This window comes from Equus asinus, chromosome 13, assembly GCF_041296235.1.
Source record: "Equus asinus isolate D_3611 breed Donkey chromosome 13, EquAss-T2T_v2, whole genome shotgun sequence".
In the NCBI taxonomy this organism is placed as follows: domain Eukaryota; kingdom Metazoa; phylum Chordata; class Mammalia; order Perissodactyla; family Equidae; genus Equus; species Equus asinus.
Window position 1 is genome coordinate 12,508,257 of NC_091802.1, and position 25,135 is coordinate 12,533,391.

The 25,135-nt window shown below is 47.3% G+C and overlaps 2 protein-coding genes and 1 long non-coding RNA gene across 6 annotated transcripts in view; 1 reads left to right on the forward strand and 2 right to left on the reverse strand.

Moving 5' to 3' along the window:
- Positions 1-76: 76 nt before the first annotated feature.
- CXCL16 (C-X-C motif chemokine ligand 16) lies at positions 77-4,203 on the reverse strand. 3 transcript variants are annotated; one of them, XM_044746242.2, is made up of 6 exons: positions 4,016-4,198; positions 3,503-3,892; positions 3,008-3,146; positions 2,641-2,723; positions 742-1,158; positions 77-304 (listed from the first exon to the last, which is right to left on the reverse strand). In XM_044746242.2, the coding sequence occupies exons 2-6, from the start codon at positions 3,567-3,569 to the stop codon at positions 267-269; spliced, it is 744 nt and encodes a 247-aa protein (XP_044602177.2). In that variant the 5' UTR covers positions 3,570-3,892; positions 4,016-4,198; the 3' UTR covers positions 77-266. The 3 variants fall into 3 exon arrangements, with proteins under 3 accessions (XP_044602177.2, XP_070338584.1, XP_070338583.1); XM_070482483.1 differs by having other exon boundaries at positions 4,042-4,184; XM_070482482.1 differs by having other exon boundaries at positions 3,503-4,203.
- Positions 4,204-4,654: 451 nt separating this feature from the next.
- Positions 4,655-9,976, forward strand: ZMYND15 (zinc finger MYND-type containing 15). Of its 2 annotated transcripts, XM_014861462.3 has the most exons (13): positions 4,655-5,352; positions 5,788-6,022; positions 6,112-6,267; positions 6,533-6,693; positions 7,238-7,390; positions 7,702-7,782; positions 7,931-8,047; positions 8,152-8,240; positions 8,328-8,426; positions 8,575-8,728; positions 8,816-8,874; positions 9,143-9,303; positions 9,683-9,976. In XM_014861462.3, exons 1-13 carry the CDS (start codon positions 4,779-4,781, stop codon positions 9,852-9,854), a joined length of 2,211 nt encoding a protein of 736 aa, XP_014716948.1. In that variant the 5' UTR covers positions 4,655-4,778; the 3' UTR covers positions 9,855-9,976. The 2 variants fall into 2 exon arrangements, with proteins under 2 accessions (XP_014716948.1, XP_070338585.1); XM_070482484.1 differs by having other exon boundaries at positions 8,575-8,874.
- Positions 9,977-10,919: 943 nt separating this feature from the next.
- The window catches only part of LOC106844154 (uncharacterized), a 28,552-nt gene continuing 14,336 nt past the window's right edge, over positions 10,920-25,135 (reverse strand). The window contains exons 3-4 of the long non-coding RNA XR_011493604.1: positions 14,162-14,298; positions 10,920-13,432 (exon numbers count right to left, since the gene is read on the reverse strand). This is a non-coding gene — a long non-coding RNA (uncharacterized lncRNA). The remainder of the gene's footprint in view (positions 13,433-14,161; positions 14,299-25,135) is intronic.

The following is a 25,135-nucleotide window of genomic DNA, read 5'->3' on the forward strand; positions in this document are numbered from 1 at the left end:
AAACTTGTCTAAGATATTACCCAGTGTAAAAGACGATTTCACATTATAGCACAGGAAAAAAATCAAACAGGTAAGGTCTAAGAGAGGGAAGTAAGTATATTAAACATTAACATACATACAGATACATACATAGTGTTAATGTATTAACATTAAACATACATACAGAGTGCCTGCCATGTGCTAGAGACTTAGAGTGTATTGAATGCATATGGTGCTGAATAAGTCACAATTTCTACCGTCACAAGCTTCCATTCTTAGCTCAAGCATCAGTCTGGGGCCACACGTTCATAATGAGCCTGCAAATCTGGAAAAGATAAAGAAATTGAGAGAGAAGCTCTGGGATCAAGGGAAGTTGGTGGGCGGTGATAGCTTGAACTAGGGAATCAGACTCCCAAACATTAACCATATGACCTGGGTCACAGTAGGTACTCAATAAAGATTTGTGAATTAAATGAATGGCTCCCACTTTCCTTCACAGCCTACTCTAGGTGCCACTTTGTTACTCCAAGCACTGCCCAGCTTTGGAGGCCAACCACTGGGTCCCTGGGCCAGTGGTGGCTTCCCTCCCTTCCCATTCCGTAGTCTCTGGCTGACTCCTCTCACAGCTTATGGTCCACAGTGCAGAGAGCTTTCATATTTCTCCACCGAGGGTAAGTTTCCAGCCACCTGGGAGCTACTGGGGGTAGGATCCCTGCCAGGGAGTCTGGGTCCCTGGGGAAAGGGTTCAGTGGCCCAGTTTACCTGGAGAGGGCCGCAGTGTCTTCTCCCTCTTCTTACATAACACATAGAGGAGGACTCCTGTGAGGAAGAAGACGATGGCCAAGAGGGACGGCACTGCCACTGTAACTGATGTCCCAATTGCAGAACCCACATGTTCTTTCAGCTGCTTCTGGTTCTCCCCAGCCTCGGGCGCAGACACTAGGCTGTGGCCCAAAGTGGAGGCAGTGGTTTCATTGGCATGGATGAGGTTTTTGTCCAAGGATGGTGTTGCTGCTGGACGGGTGGACTGCTGGATAGGCTGCAGGGTAGATGGCAGGTATGTCTGGGCAGGGGTGACTACGTCTGAAGATGCCCTCTCTGTGGGTTCAGGAGCCTGAGTGCTGGGGGGAGGTAAATGCTCCCGGTGGGCCACTCTCCCAAGGTTACCACGTCCACATTCTGGAGAGGCAAGAAGTGAGGAATCAGGGCTATGAGGGGACAAGGTGAAGAAGCAGATAGAGGGAAGGGTAGTGGGTCAAGGAGAACATCAAGAGAAAGGCTGAACGGCAGGAGAGGAAGGCAGAGGCGGAGGGGAAAGTTGGGGGACAAGAAGTGAGCAAACCACAACATGGAACCACTGGGACCAGCGTGCATTCTGAACTGGGAAGTAAGTAGACCTGGGTTAGAACCCTGGCTCTATTACAAAGTAGCTGTATGACCTTACCCCTTGTCTCTTAACCTCTCTAGGACTCGTTTCTTTAGGTGTAAAGTGGAGATAACTTTAGTACCAAGGGCCAGAGTAGCTGGGAGGATCCAATGAAATAATGTGGATCTGTGCAGCCGTAGGGGCAGTATGCACAACTGGTGCAACACAAGACAACTTTAGGTGGGGCACGGAGGGATATTTCGTATTTTAATAGCTGTGTGTTTATTTTAGGAGAAAATACAACCAGCACATCAAATTTGTGACTTCACAGAGGTTATTGCTTAGGACAAGTTGCTACTTAAGTTTTTCAAACGTGGCTAGTGTACACTTAAGATTTATTCATTTCAGTGTATATAAATTTTACCTCAAAAGAAAAAAGGAAGAATAAAATATTGAACTCTACTTAATAATATACATGCTGAAATGTTTGGGGATGAAGTATAGTCACGCCTGCAACTTACTTAGAAATGCATCAGAAAGAAGGGGGATTCATGATGGACAGTCAGACGGAGGTGCAATAAAGCAAAGATAGTTAAAATGTAATCTCAGTAAAGTATAAAATATATTTGTTTTCATTATGTGCATATTACATAAAATATGTAAAATATAAAAATATAAAATCAAATGTAGAATCTAGGTGTGGGTATATGGATGTTGACGTACAATTCCTTCAACTTTTGTATATGTCTTTAACTTTCCATAACAAAATATTGGAAAACAAAAATAGTGCCCTTGAGGGACCAGCCCGGTGGCGCAGCGGTTAAGTGCGCACATTCCGCTTTGGCAGCCCCGGGTTCACCGGTTCAGATCCCGGGTGCGGACATGGCACTGCTTGGCACGCTATGCTGTGGTAGGCTCCCACATATAAAGTAGAGGAAGATGGGCACAGACGTTAGCTCAGGGCCAGCCTTTCTCAGCAAAAAGAGGAGGATTGGCAGCAGATGTTAGCTCAGGGCTGATCTTCCTCAAAAAAAAAAAAATAGTGCCCTTGATTTTAAGAAAAACATTAAGTAAATAATAGCACGGGTGTTAGGATAAATTGGCAAAAACTCATGAAAGTGGTGGTGAATGATGTTTGGTAAAGAGGGACTTAAGTGAAAGTCCTTTGGCCTTGGCGTCAGACGGTTCTAGGAACGTCAGGGGCGCTGGGGGAAAGCGCTGAGGCAAAGAAAATTGTAAGGCGGAGGCAGATGAGCCCTAGAGACCGAGCCTGGAGACGAGGGCCAAACGCTCACCTTTGCGATCGAAGCAGCTTATCAATTCATGAACCCACTGGTCTTTGCTGCCCCCGCACACACTCCGGGAATGTAGCTGAAACCTGTCGGGAAACGACCTGTTCTCAGCTACACCTCCCGCCCCATCCTTTCCCCAGCTCTTTCCTCATACCGACGGAGTGACGTCACCACCAAGATAGAGCCCTTTCTGCTGGGGCTGGGCAATTCCAGATAGCTGGGACAAGGAAACGAAGGTGAACTGGGAGAATCAGGGCAATCATAAGCCGGAGTGGGGGCTAGGTCCTCCCAGAAGGAGTTCAAGTTTGACCAGAGAGGGTCCCAGAGGCGCTGTCTTCCCGGGGTGGGGGGTGTGGGGGGTTAAGATTACCTGACGTACGAACCACAGCGATCATAGCCTCTCAGTTGTTTTCGGAAATGTTTCATAATGTGAACCGCCGGAGGGGAGTCGGACGGAAATCTTGTATTACAGCGACAACTTCCAGCGATGCTGCCCTCGTTGCCATCCCCTGAGAGAGACAGCGACGGTCTGCACAGGTTCCCACGCCAAAGGGCTCCCCCAGCTATTACTTAGCCTCCAACCCACTGCCCCATCGCAGCCTCTCACCTAGACCAGGGTCTGGTTCCCAGGCTCACCCACACATCACACCCCTCAAAGACGTCCATAATCCCACCCGGACCCCGGCGTCCTTGAGCCTCTGTTTCTCTGCCCCAGCTGCCTTGGGGACTCTGGCGTACCTGGCTCCCCACTTATTTAACTCAACCTCGCGGCCCTAAACTCCCCCCCCCCCGACACACACACACGCAAACACTCATTGCCTTCCCGGGATTTGGGGATCTGGGCCCCAGCCCGCCCCTGACGAACCATGCAGAGTCAGCAACGCTAGCAGGAGCAGGAGCTCGAAGGGCAGGGGTCCCCGGCGCCGCCTCATCTCGGCGCCGCCTCGCCGTCTGACTCTCAGACAGGCTCGAGAGCAAGATGTCCAGCTGATTTCTCAGGCTTTCGCCTCGACCCCCCGCTCCGCCGGAGATTCCGGGGCCGACTGCGGCCAAGGGCACCGAGTCTCGGCCGAAGAGGGGGCGCGAGGCGGCGGCGCCCTCCGTCCCCAAGCTGCGCCGCCTAGAACAGACAGCGCGGCCAGCCCTGGGGACCCCGCGCGTCCGCCCGCCTCCCGCGGCGGGGAAACCGCCGGAGGCGGAGCCCCTTCGCCCACGTCGGGCCCAGAGCCTTCGTCGACGGGGCGGCCAGGAATGTCTAAAGAAAGCGAAAGAAAAGTCAGGCTGCGGAGCGAGGCGGGACAGGCGGCCAGTGGCCGGACGGCCGATTGCAGTCGGGTTCAGGGATGCCGGTGCGCCCGCCCCAGGTCACTCCGCGGACCTGGGGATGCTGGTGAGCCGCTTCACCTCGCCTCTCCTCCGAGCCGCTTTCACTTCCCCCGTAGGGGTCCCGGCGCAACCGGACCTGTCACATGGCCGGGGTGATGCCCGCGAGAAAGTTCGCGCGCTGGCCAGGCGCTCAGCTCACTCTTGATTCACCACCGGGGCGTGGCCACCGAGGGGCGGGCCGTGGGCGCGGGCAGCCCTGACGTCACGACCGCCCCGCCCCGAGGTATTTACCTTCGAAAAGTGGTGGCGGCTGCAGGTACCGGAGTAGTGGAGCGGCCAGAAGGGACTAGGTCTACTGGGGCGCACGGCCAAACCGATCCAAGCCAAAGGGATGCCTCGGCTCCTATTCCCTCCTCCTACACCCGGGAGACTGATCCCAAATTCTTCCCTCCTCACTAAACCCTTCTCCAGAGGATTAACCCTCCCTCATCTCTATCCCCAAGTCAAATCCTACTTTTGAGCGTTCGAGCCTCAAATTTTGAGCCCAAATACTATCTGACTGCTGACTACTCATCTTTAACCCTAATCTCCCGCTTTCAAGTCTAGTCCCGATTCTCATCCCGAACTCCCATCCTCAGCCCTGAAAACCCTATTCTCCGCTCATACCACTCATCCGTTGGCTCCACCCTGTGACCCTTAAACTCACACCCTTCCCAATTTTGTCACCCAGCTCCAAACTCTAACCGCTACCCTCTCCCTCACCATATATCCCTTCCTCTGCTTAATCTGGGCCCAGGCCCTGTGCCCCTGAAGACATGGAGTTTGTGTCTGGATACCGGGATGAGTTCCTTGATTTTGCTGCCCTCCTCTTTGGCTGGTTCCGCAAGTTTGTGGCAGAACGTGGGGCTGCAGGGGCCAGCGTTGATGGCCGCTGGCAACAGCTGGAGACTCAGATCAGAAGGCTGCCCCAGGACCCTGCCCTTTGGGTGCTCCACGTCTTGCCCAACCATAGTGTGGGCATCAGCCTGGGGCAAGGGGCAGAGCCAGGCCCTGGACCAGGTCTGGGGGCTGCCCGGCTCCTAGGAGATGAGCCCCCACTCCACCTTCGAGACCTAAGCCCCTATGTCAGCTTTGTCAGCCTGGAGGAAGAGGAGGAGGAGAACGAGGAAGAGGAAGAGAATGTTGAGGAGGAGGGTGCAGGCATGGAGAAGGTAGAACCAGAGGAGGGTGGGGAGCCAGCCCCTGTCAGCAGCGAGACCCCCCAGGAAGCAAACCCTCCAGGGGAGCCAGAGGAGGCTGAGCAGGAGGCAGGAGGTGGCGAGGATGGCTGCCGAGAGGACAGGGCAGAGGACGAAACGGGGCCTGAGAGGAGGAAGGGACGGAGAAGTGGTAAGAACCAGGGGCCGGCCCTGCCCTGCCCCCCCCGCCCCCCAGGCATCCTCCCCTTCTGACGCCCTCCTCTACTATTCAGAACCCAGCTAGGAGTCTCAAACAGGTGGCCTTCAGGCCAACAGGCCTGAAAAGCTGTTTTCATTGACCTTTCATTCAGTGATTTTTATTTTTTAGTTTGAGCCAACATTTAAACATTGAAAGAAAAAAATTCCAGATGCCTGGATTTATACCTTCTCAAGAAAAACATAAAGTTCTGACAGCAGGCCCACATTTCTACATGGCAGCAAATGCTGGTACTATGTAGCAGCTGTCCCCTTGAGATGAGGCACACCCTCTCTACCTAGTCCCCTTTACTCACTTAGTTTACTTGCCTCACCCCTGTAGGTATTTGAATTTGGTACCCACACCCCTGACTTTTCCCTTCCTCCCCAGAGGCTGCCCCCCTGCACCTTTCCTGCCTTTTACTGGTGACGGATGAATATGGCACCATCTTGGGCATTGACCTGCTAATGGGTGGAGCCCAGGGGAGTGCCGGCAGGGTCTCAGGGACAGAGAACCTGGCTCCTCGGGCCTATGCTCTCCTCTGCCACAGCATGACCTGCCCCATGGGCTCTGGAGACCCCCGAAAGCCCCGACAGCTTACCGTGGGAGACGCTCAGCTGCACAGGTACAGAAATCCAGTATCTGAGGGGGAGGAGGCCGGGGGGTCTGGACTCTTGAACCCTCCAGCCTGATGCTGTCTCTACCCCCATTCAGAGAGCTGGAGAGTCTGGTCCCAAGGCTGGGAGTGAAGTTAGCCAAGACCCCAATGCGGACATGGGGTCCCCAGCCAGGCTTCACCTTTGCCTCCCTTCGGGCCCGAACCTGCCATGTTTGTCACAGGCACAGCTTTGAAGTGAAGCTGACACCCTGGTGAGCAGCCTGCAAAGATGGAGTGAGAGGGAGGAAGACCCTAATAGTTAGGCAAATAGAGAGAAAACAGGCCGGTGGGGGGCCCAGCAGACAGACAAAGAGAGGGACTGGGAAATAAGAAGATGAAAAAAAATAATAAGCTGTTACAGGCAGAGTATAAGGAAAAACAGACTGCGTGACCTATGGGCAGCTGCAGGGCAGATGGACAGTGGACAGAGGACCTCCAGAGGTTAACACTGGGTGCCCACCATCCCTGTGATCCCAGCCCCCAGTGTAGTGCTGTCTTATACTGTGGAGAGGCTTGTCTCCGGGCCGACTGGCAGCGATGCCCAGATGATGTGAGCCACCGATTTTGGTGTCCAAGGCTTGCAGCCTTCATGGAGCGAGCTGAAGAACTGGCAACCCTGCCTTTTACCTACACCGCAGGTACCAAAAAGAGGTCAGGATGGTGGGGGAAACTGAGACCAGGTGTTTGGGACTGGGGACTGGGTGCCTGGGAACAGAGTCCTGGGGCTGAAGTCTAAGTGCCTGGGGCTGGAGTCTAGATTCCTGGATTAAGGGCTGGATGTGGGGTATTGGGGGCTGGGGGTTAGACCCCTAGGGCTGAAGACAGGGTCTCTGGAGCTGAGGACTGAGGCCTGGGTCCCTGAGAGCTTAAGGGATTTGGGAGTAGGGATTCAAACACTCACTTCCCAGCTCCACCACAAACAGGTGACCTTAATCAAACTACTTCTCAGAGCCTCAGTTTCCTCATCTGTAAAATAGGAATAGTAACAAATGTTAAGACCCAGGGAACTGCTATAAGGATTCTGTGGGCTTGATGACTGCTACATTGTAAACACTCAGAAATGTTAGTTGGCTCCATGACCAGAACCAGACTCAGACCCAGGGTCCCTGGGAGAGGCTGAGGAGAGCTACAGTCTGAGCTCCTAGCCACCAGGCCCTCAATCCCTCCCCTCCCCCCCTCCAGAGGTGACCAGTGAAACCTTCAACAAGGAGGCCTTCCTGGCCTCGCGGGGCCTCACTCGTGGCTACTGGACCCAGCTCAGCATGCTGATTCCCGGCCCGGGCACACCGAGGCACCCCTGGGGCAGCACGCCATCCCTCAACCTTCTTCTCGGTGGTGCGTGGGGCCTCTCTTCAGGCGTGGGCCCCTCAGCTTAGAGGGAAGGATGGGAGAGAAAAAAGTTGTCCAGGTCCCAGAGAACCCCTCCACAGTCACACCACCAGGGCCATTTCAGGCCTTTCCCCGATCCTCAAAGAAGTCACCCCCACCCACCCTATCCAGAAGCCCCCTCCATAGGGAACCCCCCATTTCCTCTTGCTGCAGCTCCAGGCTCTCCCTCAGGGAATACACATCCTTTAGAAGGAAGAGACAGATGAGCCAGGCGGGGTCTCCCTGACACCAGGCTCCTCTTCTTTTCATCCTCTCAGGAGATCCCTACCAGCTTCTCCAGGGGGATGGGCCTGCCCTGATGCCTCCTTTGCCCCCAGATCCACCCAGAGGCCTCTTTGGTGAGCTGGAGGGGCCCTGAGAGAGCTAGGGGTAGGGACAGGGACTGGAGGGCCAGCAGTCTGGGTGGCTGAGAAAAAGGGGGCTATTGGACAGAAGGGGCTGGGGTCCAGGCCTGGGGTCAGGTCCCCAGTAACCCACTCTCCCCAGGTTCTTGGCAGGATTACTACACATGGCGGGGCCTCAGCTTGGACTCCCCCGTGGCTGTGCTTCTCACCTACCCACTGACTGTGTACTACGTCATCACCCACCTGGTGCCCCAGTCCTGTAAGGAGAACCAAGGCAGGGGGAGGAGTGCAGGGAGGAGGGGGAGCTGGTAGGGAACAAGAGGGAGGAGGACAGTATTCTTAAATGGCTAGCTTCTCACCCAGTCCCTGAGCTCAACATCCAGAACAAACAGTCACTGAAAATCCATGTGGTGGAGGCCGGGAAGGAGTTTGACCTTGTCATGGTGTTTTGGGTAAGTCCCTCCAGGCCTGATGGTTGGGCATTTGGGTGTGGGGGTGGACGCAGGGTGGGACCCAGATCTGTCTTCTCTGTCCTTCAGGAGCTCTTGGTCTTGCTCCCCCACGTGGCCCTGGAGCTGCAGTTTGTGGGTGACGGCCTGCCCCCTGAGAGTGACCAGCAGCATTTTACCCTGCAGAGGGTGAGGGCTGAGGGGGGCTCTCATCCTGCTGTCATCCTGATTGGGCCCTCCGCTTCTTCTCTCCCCATCCCTCTTCCCTCTCTTACCTAATGCATCTGCCAGTACCCTAACTTCCAGTGGTTTCTCCATCCCACTCCTGGCTCCCCAGAATGGCCCCGAAGTATCTGCCCGTTCTGGTCCTGGGGTATCAGCACGGCTCAACTCTGGGACTAAAGAGAAGGGGGGCCACAGGGACCTGCAGATCAAGGTGTCTGCCCGGCCCTACCACCTGCTCCAGGGGCCTAAGCCTGACCTGGTTATCGGTAAGAGCCTGGAGTATGAGTGTGGGGAAGGTGGGAGAGAAGAAGACCATAGGAACCAGCTTCTCCCTGCTCTCCCTTGGTCTGCAGGATTTAACTCTGGCTTTGGTCTCAAGGACACTTGGCTGAGCTCACTGCCCCGGTTACAGGTGAGGGATGAGGCAAAAAGGAACTTTTCACCTCCTGCTCAGCCCCTCCTCTTTTTCTGAAAGTCTCTCCGTGCCATCATCTGCTCCACAGACATGGGGTGCGCCCACGGGTCCTCTTGCCCCTCTCTGTGTCTGTCTGGTGCTTCTCCCTCATCCCTGTCCGTCTGGGTCCTCAGTGTTCAACCCAGTCTTGGATCCCCGTGGCTCGGGAGGTACCTGAGGGGAAGGAGCCTCTTGAAGTTTGTCTGAGGCCCCGCCCCACCCCCAGTCCCTCCGAGTGCCGGCCTTCTTCACCGAGAGCAGCGAGTACGGCTGTGTGATGGACGACCAGACCATGGCGGTGGCCACAGGAGGGGGCACCAGCCCTCCACAGCCCAACCCCTTCCGCTCCCCGTTTCGCCTCAGAGCGGGTGACAATTGCATGCCTTGGTAAGGGCCAGAGACCCTCCTTATTTCCTTCCTGACCTTTAACTTCTTACTCCGGCTGTGCATCCTAAAAGGCCCACCTCGACCCTCGTCTCTGCTCTTCTGAGACCCTCCTCGCCCCAGCCCTACAACCCGCCTTCTCTGCCTCCACTACTCACCGCCCCACTAGCGGGTCTCGACAACCCCACCACACCCCTCTTTAGATCCAGCTCACAAAATCTCTCCAACTCCTCTCCCACCTCCTACCCCTAAAAGACCCCGCTTCCCTCTGCCTGGCCAGCCCCTAAATCTAGCCTCATCTCCTGGAACTTGGGGCCCACAAACCCCGCCCCTTGGGAATCCCGGCCTCTTGGCCCCGCCCTTGACGGCCACGCCCCCTCAGGTACTGCAACGCCTTCATCTTCCACCTGGTCTACAAGCCCCCGCAGGGGAACGGGGCTCGCCCTGCGCCCAGGCCCGCACCCCCAGCCCCAACTCCCGCCGCTCCTCCCGTCCCCGCCCGAAGGCGCCGAGGAGAAAAGAAGCTTAGGCGGGGGGCCCGCCGGCGGAGATGAGGGCAGAGAGGTAGCAGTCCACCCGTCCCCCAGCACGCCTCTGAAAGGAATACGAAAATACTCAAGGCCGGGGAGTAGCCGGTCGGAGGAACACGAAACGGTAAATAAAATTACTTGTTTGAAACCACTGAGTCAGACGCTCATAATTGGGTCATTAAACGGGGAAGGGAGAAACGGACTCAGATAATTTCTTTTCCTCCAGCTTCCCTCAGCCCCTCGACGGCTCTACCCACTCTTACTTGGGACTCTGACCCTCCTTGGTAATCTCAAACTTCTTCTAATGTATATGTCGATAAGTCATTTTCCGTCCCCAGTAACCCTCAGGGACCTGCACCAAGGCAAGCCAAGACCAAGAAGCAGAAAGTGGCTTCTCACTGGGGGGGCAGGGGAAGCGTACAACCTCCTAGGGGCACACAGACCTCTTGGTTTAGTGAAAGGCCCCAGCCACCCAACTGTCCAAGTTAGAAACCTGGCTGCCATCCTTGAGTCCACCTTCTCTCATCCCTCATATCCAATGAAGAACCAACTCCTGCTGAGTCAGACTCCTCAAGCCCCTCCCATCCACCAGTTTATGCCCAGTCCCACTGCAAACTCCACCATACCTCAGTCTCCACATTTCAGCCAGCATATTCCTTCTAAAACATTCAATTTACCTGCTTAAATACCTTCCGTGACTCTCCACTTCTAAAGTCCCCTTGAGTATGGGCTGGACTTAGTGACTCTCATTAAGTATAGGATCGGAAAAATAGCAGAGAAATCTGGCAGACACCACCTTAACCAAGTGACTAAGGTTAATAAGAAATAGTAAGTCATGTTGACATCATGTGCTCCCTGACATGATGCAATGAGAAAGCCACATCACCTCTGTAGTATTCTTCCCAGAAATCCATAACTTCAGTCTAATCATGAGAAAACATCAGACAAATCCAAATTGTGGGACAGTCTACGCCTGACCACTATTCTTCAAAAGTATCCGAGTCATGAAAGGCAAGGAAAGACCAAGACACTGTTGATGTGGGCTTGGCGAGCCAAGGAGTTGAAAGAAAGATTTCTTGGACTCTCAAGGCCTGGCAGCAGTGTTCTTTTATTCAGAGAATAGCATGGAGTAGCATGGGGACAGGACCCATGGGCAGTAAGAGCTGTAATGGGTTGAGGGTAGGGCTAAATTTATAAGGTATAGGTATGTGAGTTATTTCTTTACAAGACAAAGGAAAGATCATGAAAAAAATCATTAAAATGGCATCAGTGCAGGTGGGGTCTGCTTATTGGATGGTCCTATAACTTTGGATATGAATTAGGCTGAATCAGGTCAGGACATCCTGTGCTTCCCAGAGGATGATATAGTTCAGTATGTAGGGCAGGACACCTTGGGCTTCTCTCCCTGGGGCAGCCTTGATCCTCATCATAAAATCCCCCCTGAACCCATTTGGCCCCGAAATCTTTTGGGGATATGGATGATGGTCAATCTTCTGTAACTGCTTCCAGCTGTACAAGGTCGTAGAGCTGTCCCTAAATGGGGCCATATGGGTACAGGCAGGAAGTTCAGTGGACCGGAAGGTTGTGAGTCCAAGGCTGACAAGGTATACAGATCCTCTGGAGATGAGAGAATCATTTGATGAGAAGTGGTCCAGGAGGTGAAACTTTGTTGACATGAGGAAGACAAACAATGAATTAGACAACAAATTATAATAAGATATACAAGCAGTATGATTAACCCAATGAATATGGCTTTGATAGTAGTCAAGAAACCTGGACCTGACCAGGAGTCTAACCAATCATTTAGGGATAAGGCAGGGTCAAACACAGATTTAATTTGGTGGCTCATATCAGATAGGAAATTTGTTTAGGGCTTCCACGTGCCAGATGATACTTTCGATTCCTAATTGGGGAAGGAAAGTTGAGGCAAGGTGATCATACCAGTGGAAGACAGAACGGGTCCAGCGTTGTCATAGGTTGGGTAGGTTAGCAGGAGAAGATATAGCAAACGTAGTTCTACCTTGTATCAAGATGAAGCCTAGGGTGCATCGTCCAGTCCATCCAGGCAGCAGCCAAGGCCATAAGTTGGAGCCACATAACCACTGACTGCCGTTAGGGGCTAACCAATGAATGCTGAGCCATCTATCCCAGTCAGTCCCAAACCAATCAGCATTTTTAAGGCTATGATATGAGAACACATATAATGGGGAATTTGTCCCATAGGTTCGGTGCTATTAGGCCACGTATCACAAGTGTGATTGGTTTATTTCCAACACAGAGTGGCCTTTCGACTGAGTTGACCACTAATAGCAATGTACCGAATATATTTGTCCCAAATTTGATATAGTCCATTCTGTGTGTATTAATAGGTTGGGGACTTTACCTTTGCAACTCATTGTTTATGATCCACCTGTGACAAGGCAAATTTAGTCAGTATTTGGGCAATAGAGTTGAAGGGAAAGGTCTAATTGTGGCCAGGGAGCTCCCAGGCATCAGAGACGGATGGCCACAAGGAGACATTATGATTAGTAATACATGAATCTTGTAGAAGAGAAGAGCTAGAAATATATCCATGAATGTGTACTATAGCTTCTACTGAAACATAATTTTTCTCTCTAAAATCACCCTCATTTTTACAAAGATAGCCAAATTAAGATAAACTTGTTTGAAAAATAAGTGTAGTTTCAATACAACTTGGTCCAAGTATTTACATAAGTGCAGCAAGAATAGCAATTGATCATATCTTTTAAATCTGCTTTGCTGGATTTTTTAATGAGGAATCTCAGATTGAATTTTAAAGGCCTCTCGAGGCCAGAAAAACCAAGCCAAGGACTTTCCATCAGATTTTGCCTGCAATACCTACAGATTTGGGTGGACTCCTCTCTTCTAGAAGTCCCCCAAAATATTTCGAGGTTCCTTGCACCTGCCAGATAAGTGAGCTTCCTTACTTACAAGGTAAGATTGCTGGAATCTCTGTAAACAAGGTACCAGGCCAATATTTCCAAGTGGCTTTAGTCCAGAAAGTCAACCTTATTCCTCAAAGGCAGTATTGTCATATCTGAGTCTGTATGTTTCTCTCAAATATGACATTCCAGTCAAAGCCTTGGTAAGATAACCAATGTTTCCAGATGTGTCCTGTTATAAGGAGAACAGATTCATATTGAACTTATGCAAATAACTATATTGCCATGAAATAACCATACTCACTCACAAAGAGTTTCCAAGTTCTGGAGGGATCAGGTAGGGAGAAAAAGATAAATGTTTCAGTTCTGATCACAAAGGTATAATTTCACCAAATTGCTATAAGTCATAGTTAGCATAAGAGAAAAGAGAAAAAGATTTCCTTAAATCCAAGAAAACAAAACATCAAAAACTCAACAATATTTCAAAGAAAGGTTATAAAAAATTACAATTACCCTTATCAGTTCATACAGTCCTGTTTAATCGATTCTTGATCTTAATCTTCTGTTAGCAGATTTATGAAGTCATCAGTTTCTCCATTAGAATTCTGTAATTTCTTACCCAGTTCAGTTTTACGATCTGAAAGTTTATCAGGAAGCTGTACTCTAGAGTAAGCGCCAGAGTCCTTTTCATGAATGTCTCTGAAGATGAAATATATTTTGCAAAAGGAAAAAGCATCAGAGTAAAACAGCAACTATCTGCAAATGACAAAAGACTCAAAAGGGCAACTGACAAAGAAATTTCGCTACTTCTGCGACATCAAGATAATAACTAGAATTATGGCTAACAGCCAGGATGGATCAGAATTTTAGGAATGCTATATAATTTTAAAACATTTATATCAATAACATTCACCTACATAATACCACCTAAAAAAGTTTATCATCACTTATTTGACAATGCTTCCCATGTAATTTAACAGACTAAATAAGCCTAATTAGTTTAGTATTTTCCTCCTTACAGGAAGAGAGCAAATTTCTTTGAGAAGTCTCAGGGGCCCTCTGAAAATCCTCATAGATATGTTCTTCCTTCTACCAGGTCAAAAGAAAGCCTTCATTCAGGATTTGAATATTCTTTTGAGGGAGAAGCTTGTCAAAAATATCAAAAGATTTTAAAACACTTCTTCAAATAGGAAACGACACTCACTGTTAAACAATGCTCAGGTATCTATTCAAAGTGACAACAGAAACAGTCAAAACATCTTGAGAGACCTCAGTCCTTCTGAACATAGGAAATTATTTTAGCAAAACATTTTCTGTCTTTTAGGTAGCCTTAGAGCAGGCCCCAAAAGTTCAAGAAAATTAACCTTTGAGAGAAAACCAAATTTTAATTTTTGCACCAGCTTATTTTTAACATTAAAATTCATTTACTTGTGGCAGGCCCGTTGGCCGAGTGGTTAAGTTTGTGCGCTCTGCTTCAGTGGCCCAGGGTTTCGCTGGTTCAGATCCTGGGTGCGGACACGGCTCCACTCGTCAGGACATGCTGAGGCAGATCCCAAATGCCACAACTAGAAGGACCCACAAGGAAAATATACAACTATGTACTAGGGGGTTTGAGGAAAAACAAATAAACAAACAAAAACTCATTTACTTAATTGGATTTACTTTAATCTTAGCCAACTTGACCAGGCATAAAATTCTTTCCTGAATTTCTCTTTTACAAGCCTTCTACAACTTTCTTTTTACATTCAGAATTTGTCCCATGCTTGCTTTCTCCCCTTTTAGTACTTTAGGACAAATTTATCTTTCTTAACCCAACAAACAAAAATACTTCCATTCTTTATACCCTCTTTACTGAAAACATACATTTTTACTTTCCTTTAATACAGAGCTGTTTTCCTTATTAATTTCCAGTAGCTTTAATTACATATATTAATTAGAATTTTTAACCCTTAACAGACCCTATAAAAACTAAAAAACTAAACAATTATGAACCACCTTTTATATCAGCATTCTAAACACTTTTCATAATTTCTAGGAAACACGCTACTTCAAGGTAGTAAAACACAGGTTGCTAATAGACCCAAACATCCTTTAGCCTCTCCACAATAAGAAGCCAAAAGAAGATGAATTAGATGCATTTAGCAATAATGTCTCAGTGTTTCATCTTATCCAAAAATGACCCAGATACTCAACAGGCTTTTATCATTTAACTTAACTTGGCAAAACTCAAGATTGTTACCAAAAAGAATTTGGAAGCTGTTTTTTTCCCCAAGTATACAGACCATAAAACATAATTATTATACCCACAAACTCTTACCCATTTTCATCTATCTAAATGATTTGTTTCCAACAATTATGTTCATATTACCCACAAAACCTTCATGAGTCATTAGACAAAATTAGCTATCATTTAAAGTTATTATTTTGCCGACAAATTTCTAATGGACAACATGAGCTTATTTCACTAGTAAACCCAGGCTGCATGCCTGCATCATATCCAAATACCGACAACTCTGAGGTCAAGGCTATTTCAATCAAACGAACAAACTTAAGCTTTCATTTACCAAAGGTTGATTCACATCACGTTAACTTGAAAGTCATTGGGTTAATTTCTACTGCATTTAGAATTTACGTAAGTGCTTACTTTAGGCCAATTAAACAGAGCTCTTGATTTTGGCCATACCATCCGGAGGTAAAATATCACACATATATAATGTACACATACACAGAATCTCCATAGCAACTGTTTTAAAATTACTGCCATGAACCTGTATACAGGTACAGTAATATAAAGCTCACCAGTTTTGAATCCAAATTTTCTTTTGAGACTTTTATTAATATTTGTAGGGAAGACACTCAAGATGCTAGATTTTTTAGCAAGGATGCTCTTATGGCCGTTTTTTTGGCCTTTTCCTTTTTTTTTTTTTTCCTTCAGTCTTAGGAATTAGTGATGGGCTAGGTAGTTCCCAGAGGATTTGCAAGCTCTTTGAGAGAAGGGAAATGAGTGGAACCTGAACCACCCCTAGAACTGCTTTTCCAGCCTTGCAAGGATTTTCCAAAGACAGTTGCTCTTGATTTCTCAGAAATTGGGTTGTAATTCAAATGACACTATAGGTTGATCTACCTGTCCAACTACATCACAAAGGCACAGAGAAACCCCTCAAGTTTTCTCCAAGATGGAGTTTCTGGAGCATAACCCATCCAATTGAAAGAGTTTCAATTAGTTAAAATACACCCAAGGGGTGAGTCTCCAGGGATGCTTGGGGCATTCCCCATGGCAGTAAAGCCAGTGTCTGACTGACGGCGGGCCAGAGAAGGCTGCAGAGCTGGACTGCAGGCATCAATATAGTTAAAAGATTTAGTCAAGTCCCACTCAGCCCGGGCACTTAGTCCCTGAGCAAGCACAAGGTGGGCCAGGGAGGCAAGAGGCAGAGGCCTGGAGCTGGGTGGGGGCCGGGGCTCCTAATACTGGAGCTAAGAGTTAAGTCCCTGGCAAAAGGTTTAAGTTTTTGATTTTACAGAAGGTCCAGGTTCTGCTCAGGTCCAGCCTGAACTTAACCTTGACTCGGTGACAAGAGAGGAGATGACAAATAAAACAGACAAAGAAAGGAAAAGAAGAGATCAGGCCTCTCCCTCATGGCCTCTTCCTGAGGATTATCAACATAAGGGTCACACAACAGTTCTCGTGCCAGAGCACACCACACCAGCAGGACAGTTCACAGAATAAATCACTGGTCTCCTATCCTCACAACTGACTCAGTAGGTGTCTAAAATACTCAACGAGTCAACCACCAAGAGAGGGGATCCCACTTGGGGTCACCAGTGTGATCAGGTCTGGAAACCAGAGTGGGGGTTCCCAGGGGTAGAGCCTTTGACTCTTTAAAGATTTCTTTGTTTCTTGCTTGCAAAGCTCAAAAGGAACCCAAAATGGCAACTCTAACTTTGAGATGAAAGAAAAGGGTCCATTACCTTGAAATCCCCCCTGAACCTAGGGCAGCATCCTACCCGTTGTTCCTCCTGTGGGGTTCCTGTAGCAAGGGGTGATGGGGGCATCCCCTGGCATTGCATCCTTTGTATACCCTCCCTATTATGCCTGGTAGTAATAGGTGCCTGGTGCACGGTCCCAGAGATAAAAGAATAGAGAAAAACAGTGAAGAATTTTCTGCTGGTCTGGGGGACATTCTACCCAATTGCGTCCTGAAGCCGTTCTCCCAAGAAAGGGTTCCCATACTCAACCAAAGGTTAGCGTTTGGTACTTCCCTTAAACTGGAGTCCCGAGTGGGACTTTCCTGCAGTTCAGAGTGTGGTCAGGAGCCATAGGGAGGGATTCCAATCCAGCCTTAGGAAAAGAAACCTTCCATGGGAGTCTTGGAGATCGGTGATCACCCTAATGACTTAAGCGGTCAACAAGTGCCCAAGTAAAATTTGTATATTAGAGATAGGATTAGGAAGGAATGGATTAATTCATTCTTCATCACCCTCAGGCTTAAGGTACTGATTCTCTTCAGGCTGAATGCCATGGTTTGCCCCATAGAGTAGCCATGGGCAGAAAATGTGGATTCATACAGCTGTCCGAGAAGGTTCCTGATGGAGAAGTGAATTTAGATCCATCCTTGAAAAAGAGGAAGGCACAAGGAATAAAAGGGCACTTACCAGAACCTAAGCTCACCAGCCCATGAAGCAAGACCCCCATGTGGGCCACCAGAAGAAATGATGCGGGCTCGGTGAGCCAAAGAGTTGAAAGAAAGATTTCTTGGACTCTCAAGGTCTGGCAGTCGTGCTCTTTTATTCAGAGACTAGCATAGAGTAGCATGGGGACAGGACCCATGGGCAGTAAGAGCTGCAATGGGTTGAGGGTAGGGCTAAATTTATAAGGCATAGGTATGTGAGTTATTTCTTTACAAGACAAAGGAAAGATCATGAAAAAAATCATTAAAATGGCATCAGTGTAGGTGGGGTCTGCTTATTGGGTGGTCCTATAACTTTGGATACAAATCAGGTCGAATCAGGTCAGGACATCCTATGCTTCCCGGAGGATGATGTAGATCGGTATGTAGGCCAGGAAGCCTTGGGCTTCTCCCTGGGGCAGCCTTGATCCTCATCACTGTGACAGATTGGAAGAGACTAAGGAGACAGGACAACTAAATATAACGCAGTATTCTGGATTGGATCCTGGAACAGAAAAAGGACATTAGTGGAAAAACTGGAGAAATCCAGATAAAGTCTGTGGTTTAGCTAATGGTATTGTATCAATGTTAATTTCTCAGTTTTGATAAATGTGCCATGGATATTTAAGATGTAACATGAAAGAAAGATGGGTGAAGGGTATATAGAAACATTCTACTATCTTTGCAACTCATCTATAAATCTAAAATTATTTCAAAATAAAAAGTTAAAAATCAAGTTCAGCCTCCTTAGTATGGCTTATGAGGTGTCTCTCTGTCATTCTCTTTTATTATAAATATTTTAGTATCTAAGTTTCCAAATATACACAAAAGCCCAGAGGCTTAGCATAATAAATTTCTATGTACCCATCACTTAGCTTCAACAATTATCAACATTTTTCCCTTTTTAGTATTATCCTATGTGATATTGTGATATAATAACAAATATATATTTGGTCTTGTCCTGGTTCTTGGCACAAGAGCTTCTAAAACCCTTGGAATTTCGTGAGTGTCTTTTGTTATTCATAATAAGCCCCTTTCAACCATACCTGAGTCTGTGCTAATGAAGTGACCCTAGGTGGGCCCTTATTTAACTTCAGGGTGAGGGCTGGTTGCTAGAAGAACCAACCATGTGATTAGAGGGCTGCAACTTTCAGGCCTAACCCTCAACCCATGGGGAGAGCAGAGGGACTGGAGATCGAATTAATCACCAAGATTCAATCAGTCGTGCCTACATACTGGAACCTCCATAAAAATCCCAGCCACCAGGGCTCAGAGAGCTTCTGGGTTGGTGAATACACTGAGCTACTGAGGATGGTGCACCTGGAGGGAGCATGGAAGTTCCACCCCACCCTGCCACCCCCATACCTTGCCCTATGCCTCTCTTCCATTTGGCTATTCCTGAGTTGTATCCTTTATAATAAACAGTAGTGGTTAGTAAACTGTTTTCCTGAGTTTTGTGAGCCGTTTTAGTAAATTATCAAACCTGAGGAGGGGTCATGGAAACCCCTGATTTATAGTCAGTGGTCAGAAGTAAAAGGAGGCCCAGGACTTGTGATTGGCATCTGAAGTGGGGACAGACTTGTGGGATTAAGCTCACTCTGGGTATTTAGTATCAGAATTAATTGAATTGCAGGACACTCAGTTGGAGAATTGGTGGGTGTGGGGGGAAAAAACCCACAAATTTGGTACAGAAGTGCTGGTAGTATAAACAGCTAATAGTTGGTGTCAGAAGTGAGATTTGCTAGACTGGCCCTGGCTCACAGAAATATGTGGTTTGGGAAGAGAAAGAATGAAAGGGTAGCAGGTGAGAAACCTTTGATTCCGGGTGGCCATGTGGTCACCCATGGTATGGAACAGCAGCTGTGCGGCAATCAGTTACTAAAGGTAAAAGTTACCAGGGGAATTTAGAATTGGATCAAACCCCCAGGGAGTTGGTTCACTGGATGTATAAGGAAATGCAAACTAATAAGAAAAATGTGAAACACATAATCTCTTGGTTATTATCTGTAATATTAAAATGAAATTTTAAAAGAGTTCTGGTTGTACTTTGATGCTAGACTAAGCTCAAATTTTGGGCAGTTTAAGCTTCGGCCACTAGCCTCAAAGCTGTTTACAAAGTGAAAAATTGAGGCCAGCCCCGTGGCCAAGCGGTTAAGTTCATGTGCTCCGCTTCGGCGGCCGAGGGTTTCGCTGGTTCAGATCCTGGGGGCGGACATGGCACCACTCATCCCGCCACGCTGAGGCGGCGTCCCACATGCCACAACCAGAGGGACCTACAACTAGAATATACAACTATGTACTGGGGGGCTTTGGGGAAAAGAAGAAGAAAAAAGAAAAAAAGAATATTGGCAACAGATGTTAGCTCAGATGCTAATCTTTAAAAAAAAAAAAAACTGAAAAGTTATGTAGGTACAACAGAAAGTCTCAAAAGCATCTGGTCACCAAGAAGGTAGTCAACATGAGGGGAGAGCAAAACCAAGAAACTACTGAAACCAGGGGGTGTAGAGTGTGAAGGAGTTCATTTTGCAGATTGGTATCATCAGCTTCCTGAAGACCCTTTAGTAAAATGGATTGTGAGAGTGACTAATTTAGGGGTAATATCTTTGGTTTTGAATGCTGCAGGGTGAAAAAACATGCTTGGGTTGATACAGGACCCACAGCTCCCTATTAAACAATCACAGATGGCTGTACACAATCCAGACACACAGAAGGTTATTCCTGGGGAATAATCCAGAAGCTATCTAGGGGCCCAGTAAGAGTCACTTCATTAGCATAAACTCAGGTATGGTTGAAAGGGGCTTATGATCACTAACAAGAGCTGCTCCTCTTACCCCTATCATGCAGGAGATGCCAAGGGTTTTAGAAACACTTGTGCCAGGAACCTGGGACAGAGACCAAATACATATTTCTTATATCACAATATCACACACCCCAGCTTTTTTCCAGACTGTTTTAAAGCGCCCCCCAGACATCAGTCATCTCACTTATATGCATCTGTAACTAATAACGGGTTTTTTAAAAATGTAACCACCATGCCATTATCATACCCAATAAAATTAACAATTATTCTTTAATATCTTATAATACTCAGTTCATATTCAAATTTCTTCAATTATCTCAAAGATGCCTCTTACAGTTGGTTTGTTCTAATCAAGAAATAAATCAGATCTACACATGGCTTTTGGTTGTTATGTGTCCCATGTTTCTTTTATTCTATAACGGACCCCCCTCCCTTTTCTTTCTTTTTTATTTTTATGCCACTGATTCAATGAGAAACTGAATCATTTGTCCTGTCGAATGTTCTTCACGTCTGGATCTGGCCGCTTACTTCCTCAGGGTGTTTTTTAATTTGCTCATCTATCTCCTCTAGTTCCTGAAAACTGGTAGTTAGACCTAGATGGCAAGGCCCTTTTAATGCGGTCCCCGCCAGCCTCCGCAGGCTGATCTCATGCCACTTCCTGCCCCTTCTCTACCCTGCAGCCAGCTGCTTCTAAATGAAAACATCACACTCTCTCACTGTGGAACTTCCCTGCTTTCTTGCTCAACACATTCCTTTCCAACCTAAACATCACTTCCTTAGGGAGGGAGGACTTCCTGGACCCCCAGATGAAGATAAGCCCTCATATCGCCCTGGACATCCCCTACAGCCATAAAAGAGAAGCCTAGGTCCCTGGTAGGTTACGGGGAAATAGAACTTTGCATGACTCCCTTGGCTGGAAAATAACCCTTCCCTAAATTCCTGCCATCCACTGGATAAAAATATGAAAGGATATGGTTACCTCTGAGCCATAGGATTACTAAGGATTTGTTTATTGATTTTGTTTAGCTATATTGCTCATTTTTCTTCCATGAATACATAGTACTTTTGTAATAAAAATGTTTAATTTATAAATTTCTCTCTTTAATAATTTAATAAATACTGATTGAATGCACACAGGCTTTATGTTAGAGATGCAATGGGGAAAAAAGACAGGTAGTGGTCCCTGCCTCCAGGAAGCTTCCAGGCTGTGGCAGGGGTCAGTAAACTACGGCCTCTGGCCAAATCCAGCCCACCGCCGGTTTTGTATGGTCTGTAAGCTAAGAAATCAAAAGAAGATGACTATTTCATGATGTAAAAATCATATGAAATTCAAATTGCAGTGTTCATAAATTTATACTGAAATAGACTGACAACTATTTCTTTATGTGTTGTCTGTGGCTACCTTCGTGATACAAACAGGAGGGTTTGAGCACTACTGACAGAAAGCATACTGCCTGCAGAGTCTGAAATATTTACTAACAGGCTCTTCATGGAAAAAGTTTGCTGACCCCTGGTCTAGGGCCAGGTTTTCAAAATGCGGACTTCTGTGATTTTGTGATTTTGTGTGGCTTGTAAAGTCCATTTAGAGGCCCTCAAATAGCATTCTTTTTTTAATGAAATAGAACAGAATCAAAATATTAGGCGTATCGCATGTAGTAAGAGTAAATATTGTGTGAAACAATTGTTTTGCTTCTATATACAACATACGCATGTATGTGCTGCATCATGATATAAAGTGCATTTCTTACGGTAGACCATGGTCAAAACATCTGGAGGCCACTGGCTTAGAGGGAGGCCTGAAAGAAACAGAGGAGTAACAGGAAAATTATAGTACAATGGGATTGGTGTGATGATGACAGAGTTAGAGACTCTTAGAGACAAAGAGGAGGCATTTAAGACAGCCTCAGGGTGTCAGGGAAGGCTTCCTGGAAGAAATGACTTTTAAGCAGTGACTTGAAGGACAAGTAGGAGTTAGCCAGGAAAAGAAGACTGACAGCATGTACAGAGGCCCTGGGGCAAAAGGAAGCAAAGCCCTGAGAAAAATTACCAGAAGTTCAACGTAGTGGGAGTTTAGGATGAGATGAGGCTCCCTTACCCCCTCACTCTCCATCACATTACTCTTTTATTTTCTTTGAGCACTTATCACAGTTATTTGATTGGCCCATCATTTATGTATGTTTATTACCCCTGCTCCTCCAACACATACGAAAAAGTAAAATCCACAAAACGGGAGACCTTGTCGGCCTTGTTTATAACTATGCCCTAGCACAGTGCCTAGGGTGTCATAGCCACTCAGCATTTCCTAAAGGAACTGTAGAAAGATGTTCCTGCTATACTAGGGGGGAAAACGGACTCTGGGAGGGTAAGACCTGAGAAGACAGACCAGTTTGGAAGTTCTGGTAATAATACAGGCAAGAGCTGATGGTGCCTTAATGTTGGAGAGAAACAGGGAGATCCCGGGCTCGTGAGGAGGTAAAAATAACAGGTGGTGATCAAATGAATAGATGTTAGGGCAAGGGGAGGGCCGGCTGAAGGGATGAAGGATGACCTCTGGTTCCTAGTTAGGGCAACTAGATAGAAGAATGGCCATCTGCTCGCAGTGGGGACACAAGAAGAAGAGGAGTGAAGTTAGACTAGTTGGAAGAGGATGAGAGAGAAAGGTAATAAATTCAGAGTGGGACTTGTGAAGTTGGAGATGCTTGTGGGACCTCCTGGTGGAGATTCTGGCAGGCAGCGGATATGTGAGATGGAACTCATACAACTAGGAGAGTGGGTGAGAGCCCTAGAGAGAAGGAGAAGAGGCCTTAACAGAATCCTGGTGAAGGCCAAAATGTAAGGCTGGTCAGAGCAAGGAGAGGCAGAGTTCCAAGGGCAGCAGGGAACCCAGGAGAGCTCAGAAACAAAGAACACGTGCTCAGCTGTGTCAGGGGCTGCTTACACCAGGTAAGATGAGAGTGAAGAAGAGTCCCCTGGACTTAGCAACAAGGACACAGAGTACGGTAGCCCCCCTGATCCATGTGGATATGTTCCAAGACCCCCAGTGGATGCCTGAAACCACGGATAGCACTGAACCCTATACATACTATGTTTTTTCCTATACATACACACCTATGATAAAGTTTAATTTATAAATCAGGCACAGTAAGAGATTAACAACAACTAACAATAAAATACAACCATTATAAAACAATATGCTGTAATAAAACTTATTGTAGATCTTAGCAACCTCAGTACGTGATTTTTTTTCTTTCCTTATTAAACGGAGACTTTTCACCTTTTCACTTAAAGGAAACACTTTGTGGCTTCTCTTTGGCATATCTGAATTGCCAGAACCACTGCTCTTGTGCTTTGTGGCCACTATTAATTAAAGTAAGGGTGACTGGAACACAAGCACTGCGACGATGGCCACTAAGTGACTACCGGGCGGGTAATGACTACAGCATGGATACGCTGGGCAAAGGGATGATTCAGGTCCCGAGTGGGACAGAGCAAGGTGGCGTGAGATTTCATCATGCTACTCACTATGGCGCTTGATTTAAAACTTATGAATTGTCTATTTCTGAAATTTTCCATTTAATATTTTGGATCGTGGTTGACAGCAGGTAACTGAAACCGTGGAAAGTGAAACCACGGATAAGAGGGGGACAACTGTATTCAATAGAGTGGTGGTGGCAGACTGGAGAGGGCAGATAAGTGAGAGAGAGGCAAATTGGCGGGGCAAGAATCGGACAACTTAGAAAATACAGAAAACACAAAAAAGAAAATTCCAGTGGTCTTCAATTTCAACACCCAGAGATAACTACCATCACCATTTTGGTATGTTTAGTTTTTTTGAGCAGAATGTACATATTTTTACAAACTTTTATCATACTGTACATAATGTTAACTAGCTTTCTTTTTTTAATATAACAATGCTATGAATAGTTTTTCACATCATTAGACAGTCTCTATTCATGGATGGCTGTACACTAGCTACTTTATGAATGTAACATACCCTGGCCCACTTTTGGACATTTAAGCAGCTTCTAATTTTTCTCTATTATAAATGAAGAAAGAAGCAGAAAGTGACCCAGCTTGGAACCAAACTGGGACCCAAGATAGTGTGGGCCTCCCTGGCAGCTGGGGAGTTGATTTACCTGAGATGCTTTGCATGGCATTTTTGGCCAAGGAAGGAGGAAGACAGTTTGCAGGTTCTTGGGTAGAAGCATGGGGTGAGGAAGGCAACATGATTCTGTGTGGCGTGTGAGTCCCAACCCCTATGGCCTTAAGGACTAAGGTCTGACATCTACAAGAGAGGAACCATAGGCAGAGGCCAAAGGAGCCATGGGGCACAAAGAGCACAGCACAGCACAGCACCTGGATCTCAGGAAACAAAGTCACACACAGAAAGGGCTCCTCCTACTTCTCAGTGGACACAGTGTGGCTTTGGGGGGCACTGAGAACTCCAAAGAACCCAAAAGAATGGCTGTGGTACATGGATAACTGGCAGGTTTGGAAGCTGTCACTTTCACATTGGGAGCATTACACAGTTGAGACAAGAGCCAGCAAGCTACAGGTTGTTATTATTATTATTTTTTATTATTATTATTATTATTTTGGTGAGGAAGCTTGGCCTTGAGCTAACATCTGTTGCCAATGTTCTTCTTTTTGCCTGAGGAAGATTGTCCCTGAGCTAACATATGTGCCAGTCTTCCTCTATTTTGTATGTGGGATGCTGCCACAGCATGGTTTGATGAGTGGCGTGTACGTCCATGCCAGGGATCCAAACCCAGAAACCCTGAGCCACTGAAGCAGAGCACACGAACTTAACCACTATGCCACCGGGCCAGCCTACAGGTTGTTATTATTAATGGCCTCAGTTAGTACCCACCTGCTAGTGAGGTCATGGGTTTTTTAAGTTTCCAAGTGTTTAGAGATTTTCCCATTATCTTTCGT